The 6,031-nt window shown below is 37.6% G+C and overlaps 1 protein-coding gene and 1 non-coding gene across 9 annotated transcripts in view; one reads left to right on the forward strand and one right to left on the reverse strand.

The window, feature by feature from the left end:
• FILIP1 (filamin A interacting protein 1) overlaps positions 1-3,333 on the forward strand; it is a 127,210-nt gene extending 123,877 nt beyond the window's left edge. For 4 of the 8 annotated variants that reach the window (XM_090136124.1, XM_090136122.1, XM_031611306.2 and 1 more), the window contains one exon: positions 1,013-3,332. Coding sequence is in view for 2 of the 8 variants with exons in the window: in XM_090136125.1 (XP_089992251.1) it covers positions 1,013-1,053 (41 nt within the window). In the remaining 6 variants the exon portion in view is untranslated. Of the gene's footprint in view, positions 1-1,012 lie in introns of all 8 variants that reach the window. The other 4 variants (XM_090136121.1, XM_090136125.1, XM_090136123.1 and 1 more) reach the window with 2 other exon arrangements.
• Positions 3,334-5,416: 2,083 nt separating this feature from the next.
• TRNAG-UCC (transfer RNA glycine (anticodon UCC)) lies at positions 5,417-5,488 on the reverse strand. Its single transcript has one exon. It is a non-coding gene; the product is annotated as a tRNA-Gly (tRNA).
• Positions 5,489-6,031: the final 543 nt, after the last annotated feature.

Consider the following 6,031-nt stretch of genomic DNA (forward strand, 5'->3'; position numbering starts at 1 on the left):
ACACAAAGAGCAGTGACCTTCCTTTCAATGAAACTTACTTAAACACCTTTGAAGTATTAGCAAACAAAGGCAAAGAGTCAACAAAAATGTCCAAGGGGATAATGGCATGGTTAGTGCAATTTCTCGGGATGCATACTTTTTGAAAAATCTTCAGGCTATTAAGAGAGGAAAGAATCTTAAAAAGAAAACCAACAACATTTCAATTAAAAAATGAGTATTTATGAAAACATATTACTGTACTTCTAGTTAGCATCGGTGCAACTTTATTATTTGAAATGTGCAAAATACCTCTTTTCAGAGATAATGTCATTGACTGATAGCTAAAATCTTCTATTAAAAATTGCCTGTTGGAGCAGTGTACTTAAACAGAAAAGCTGGAGACCAAGCTGTGAGCCAGCATTTCAAAAGAATCTCGAAATTAATCAGAGAGCTCTTGTGTTACACTCAGGACAAAACTAAATTGGACCTTTCAGAGACAAGGCAAATACTTCTTTTTGCATACTATGGCTGGAATTTATATTCCAGGCCATAACAAAATTCAGCAGACTTGCTGAATAAAAGCAGCATCAGATTCTAAGGAAAATTCAGATAAAAACAAATGATCACATACCTCTTTCTCATCCCCACTTCAGAATCGCCAGCAGGTTTTTGATGATTTTTCTCAGATAGGATTCAAAATACCCAACTTCAAATTGTCTTCCACAGGATTCAGGTGTGGGGCTGAGCCTTAGTGTTCCTGTGGTTCAATTTATTCAGTTGTATTATTCTTTTTTTCCAAGTGATGGATTTGACACTGAAGTGCGAGCCAAGGGCTCCAGAGCCTAGCATGGCACTGGTTAGGTTTCCCCTTGCAGCATTTAAACAGGGCATTTTTTATCAGTGATGTTAGGGAAAGGCTGCAAGGTATTTCCAGAAGAAAAATACTTTGCTAATGTAATTGTTCTTCATTATAGTAACTTGTAATTTATTTCCAGTTTCATAAAACCAAATGTTTTGCTCTCTTTTCTTTTAGAGAGTGTCATCATTCACCAGTTACGCATGAGCTCTAGATGAGTTACCACCCCAATATACTCTCTGTGTGCACTACCCTCCTTACCAGTTGGATGGATCACTGTAGAAGCCCTCTACCGTCAACACCAGGGTCACTTGTGCTACTGATTATTCATGGGAGTATTTACTGCTTCCATTAGATTTTATGTATTCTTGGTATAGCTTTAAGAACGGTATTTTGATACAGCCAGAGGGAGAGAAGCAGTCTTTCTGCCAGCTGAATTTCACTTCTATTTGCAAAGCCTGAGGCAAGTGCTTGATTTTGTCTGCCGTATAATTTATTTTTTTAATACACTTTGTAAAGTAACTGTCCCAAAGTTGCAATTCCTGTTGTCCGTGGTGCATTTGTTTGTAGAATACACTGTTAAATTTGCAATTTGATATTTTTGTAGAGGAAAGAATGTAAAGAAAGGAAAAAATAATTTCAACAGTATTTTCTGTTTAAATGGAAAAATACTCGGCGCAATTTTTTGCTACCATATGATTCTGTGAGACTAAATACTCTGATGACTGCTGTATGGAATTTCTACTATTGCAGAATATGTCTTGCACTGTGTGATGGTTTGGCATAAAATTAAGTATGAAGTCCAATGCCTTGAAATACAACTAGATTTACTCATTTTAGACAATGTAAGCCAGTTTTTAAAGCTGTGATTTTTTTTCTATATAATGTATGTTTTTACTTATGCCTGTACCAAAAAAAAAAAAGTTGATTTTCATTACACTGTAACTAATAAATTTTCACAACTATGCAAATGTAATCAAGTGTTTCAATTTTAAATTAATTTCCTGAAGTTGGCAGTATTTGTGTGTCTTTATGTGTAGGGACAGAATGTATAGCTTTGGAAGTTATTTTTTCTGACTGCTTTCCACTGCAGTATCACAGTGATGTGCATAGTAAAACTGGTTCTAATATTGTTTGTGATACAAAGAGGGATCTGTCGCCAAGTGCTTAATGACATCATTGTTTCTAACCTGGTGCTCTCACTGCATTGGCAGATACATTTGCTTGACATGATCAGGCTATTCAGTGCAAGACTAATGGAACTGGATAAATGAGATGCCATGTGGTGAACTGTGCATTTTACACTGGCAGCTTTTCAAATAGCACCCAGAGAGCTCTGTGGCAGCTATACTTAAAATGATATTTGAATGAACTACACATAAAGCTGGATAAAACTCTTGTGCAGTCAGTTTTTTTCTTATACAGTTCATTATTAATTGTTTTTAATCAAGTTGTTGGCACATAGTTAAAATGCTACAGTTATTTAAATTGTAGAAGCTACCGGGATAAACTGTTTTTTAGAAGAGAAAACAGTATTGCTTGCAGGAGATGCAATGTGGGATGCCAGAAAAAGTGCATTAACTCGGTGTCCTACTGAGAAGAGTAGTCCAGTTACCTTTGAAGCTGGAATAACGCAGTGGTATGTAGTCAATTTGATCTTCGTGGTTTGGTTTGCTTGCCAACCATGGGAGCTGTTGGCTCTTCTTGATATGAGCTCTGCACTTAGTACTGAAATTCTAGAGAACCAGGATATTCTGGGACCTGGATGGACTTTTGTGGAGCTGATCTGCACTGGGAAGAGTTAGCTGATATGCAAGGGAGCTACTGGATAATCTAAACAAAACAAATGCTGTTTCTGCTTGCAAAACTCATTTCCTGGTATAGCTTTTGACTACACCAGAGCTTCAGCTGGTACACCAAGTTTGTTAAGGAGGCTTGTGGTGGTTTTTTGGGTTTTTTTGTTTGTTTTTTTTACATCTGATAATGTGTGCCAATAAACATAGCTGTGTCTGTAAGCAGTATTTTAGAGTGAGTTCAATATTCCAGCTTTCACAGAGTAATAAATTCAGAGCATGTTTAGTGTGTGCCACATTTCAATTTGCAGTGCAGTACAATGAATGTAGTACTGACCCAAATCTCCTATTTTCAAAACATCACTTGTGAATCAAGAACTATCCATGAATTCACCTGGGATGAAACTGCCCGCTGTTTGAAAGTGACACTGACAGGCCTGAAGTGTACTTTTACATACGGGTAGAATCTAAGTACAGTCATACTTCAGAGTTGAGTCTGGATTTGAGAAGTCCCAATCAAGAAATAAAATATTTTTCCTTGTCTGGATTTTAATATAAAGCTGATTCAGTATGAGTGTATGCATAAGCTGTCCTTTGTTGTTTTATGATCCCTAAACAAATACACAGACATTTACGGCTTCGCAAATGCATTAAGTTTTTAAGCTTTTAAAAAATAAAGATTTGTTTAAAGCACTAATACAGTCGTGGTGTACTTGAAATCATTTAGATTTTAATGTATGATAATGAACTGCAGCGCTCTAAAAGAGAATAGCAACCCTGGTCACAAAAGATCATTGCTGACATACATGATTGCATCAACGATACTGTTTTATGCAGATAGAATAATAAATTCTCTTCTGATATTTTGCAGGCAGCAAAGTATTTCACTAAGGCATCCACTCAGTCAAGTTCACGAATGCAAAGGGTGCTCTGACAGGTGTATTTCATCTTGTGTATTTATGTTCCTGGCCATTTTGCACATTAGCAAATCTGGATTTGCATCTAAAACAAATTAAGAAAGTGCATTAGCCACATAATTGGCTGATACTCTGGGGACACTCAGGAAGAAATGTAATAATGTAGATTAAAAATGGGATGAATTTCTACAATTATTATCATTAAAAAGGAAGTAATCATGAAGTGCTTTCAAGATAAGACAAAGCAGAGGCCACTCTGGACTCCAGAGAGCAGTAACTTTTAAGCAATGGAAAATCAGTGAATGATCTGCGTTCCCCTTAAAATACTGTAATTGCCTATAGAAGTTTCAAAGCCCTATTTTAGTATAACTACAGGTGATAGAATATAACATCTATTAAAAAATCTGGCATACTTTGACTTCTAAAGAAAGACACTGTGCTTTCCATCTGCCTCATTGTGAAAAACAGTTGGACACAAAGAGGAGATAAAACTTTCTGTTTTGTAGAACAATCTGTAATGTAGAAAAGATTATAGAAATAGAAAATTGAAGTTACTGCCCTGAACACTCCACTTTCTACTGTGAAATGCTCAGTTTTAGCTCTTCCTCTGAACAGTAACATTTAGTTTTATGTTGAATGCTTTACACGTAATGCTTGCTTATATCTATGTAGATTTGCTGATTGAATTAATCTGTTTGACAGTTTTATTTGCCTTAATGGACTATTCTCTGTATTGGTGTTTATAACAGCATGAAGTTTTATTTCTTTAGTTTTTATTTTAAAGAACATTATTTTCCTAGAAATAAGAAGACAATGTGATAGAATAAGTGCCAGAAGAAGATCGTTCAGGGAGAGTTAATGAAATACAATTAAAAAGTAAATGCCAATTGATTGTCTTTAGATTAACTACAGTACAGTCATTTTTGTAATATTTGTGCAGATTTAATATGCTTGAAATCAGCTTTTTGTCCATCAGGACCCTCAAGTCCTTCTCTGCAAGGCTGCTCTCAATGAGTTCTCCCAGTCTGTACTCATATCCTTCTACTGTGTAAACTGCACCACTCAGCTTGTTGTCATCAGCAAATTTCCCTATCCGAATGAGAGCCTGTGAGCATGATGACTCTTGCAGATTGAAGCAAGAAGGAGGCCTCAATCAGGTGGCCTGTAGTAGACCTTGACCACCAGATCCTCTTTATTAGTCCAGTCTCTAATTTTAACCCACAAGCTCTCAGCCTGTTTATGACTGTTTCTCAGAGGCAGCTCCTTGCACTCTAATCCACTTCTTAACACAGAGGGCAAGTCTCCCACCCCTCCTACCTCACCTATCCCATCTAAAAAGCTCATAGCCCTCCATCATGGCATTCCAGTTACGTAAGTCATCCCACCATGTTTCCATGATAGCAATAAGATAGTAGTTTTCCAATTGCACTATAGTGTGCAATTCTTCTTGCTTATTTCCCATGTTGAGTGCATTGGTACAGAGGCACTTCAGCTGGGATTTTGGCCATGTAACCTTCTGGGCAGAGCCCTCCCAAAAACCTCTGGGACAAATCCAAATCCATGCTTCCTGAAGTGACAGTGTTCCCTGAGTCTTCTCTGTTACTCAGCAGTACATCCCCACCAAATCTAGTTTAAAATCCTGGTGATGAGCCATACCAGTTTGCTGTCAAGTATATTTCTACTCCTCCTGGTCAGTTGTGTCCTATCCTACATCAACTTTCCCAGTTTAAGGTTTGTCCTGGATCACAGAACCCAAAGCCCTGGGCATGACATCAATCATGCATCCATTCAATTCATTCAACTGGTCTGTTCTTCTCTTTCTGCCTCCGAGCAGAAGGACTGAAGAGAATGCGGCCTGCAAAAATTTGGTATGCGTTGGCCGGGAATCGAACCCGGGTCAACTGCTTGGAAGGCAGCTATGCTCACCACTATACCACCAACGCAGCTGCCAAAATGAAGACCTAATAAATCAGTTTACCTTTCCACATATTAAAAAGGATCACTATGAATGTATATTTTTATTAGTAATTTTTGTTCTGTATCTGTTTTTCTTGTGACTGCACACAAATCAATCTGAAGTGCACCATATGGCACAGCACCTCAGTGTAAAACTTCACGGGTTTGAACTTTGTAGGTTGTACTTGCTTGGATATAAATGAATTTGCCTTAACATAAAGCTGTGCAATAATATTCAACCAAGACCTTAGCTTACAGGCAATAAAGTAAAACAGAGAGATAACAGAATCACAGAATCACAGGATCACTAATGTTGGAAAAGACCTCTAAGATCATCTAGTACAACCATTCACCTACCACCAGTATCACTCACTAAACTGAGTCCCCAAGTACCACATTTACTCTTTCCTTAAACACCGCCAGGAACAGTGACTCCAGCACCTCCCTGGGCAGCCTGTTCCAATGCAGTTCAATCCACTCTTTCTGAAAAGAAATTCTTCCTTAATAGGCAACGTGAACCTTCCCTGGTA

This window comes from Phasianus colchicus, chromosome 2, assembly GCF_987193195.1.
Source record: "Phasianus colchicus chromosome 2, bPhaCol1.hap1.1, whole genome shotgun sequence".
NCBI classification, from domain to species: domain Eukaryota; kingdom Metazoa; phylum Chordata; class Aves; order Galliformes; family Phasianidae; genus Phasianus; species Phasianus colchicus.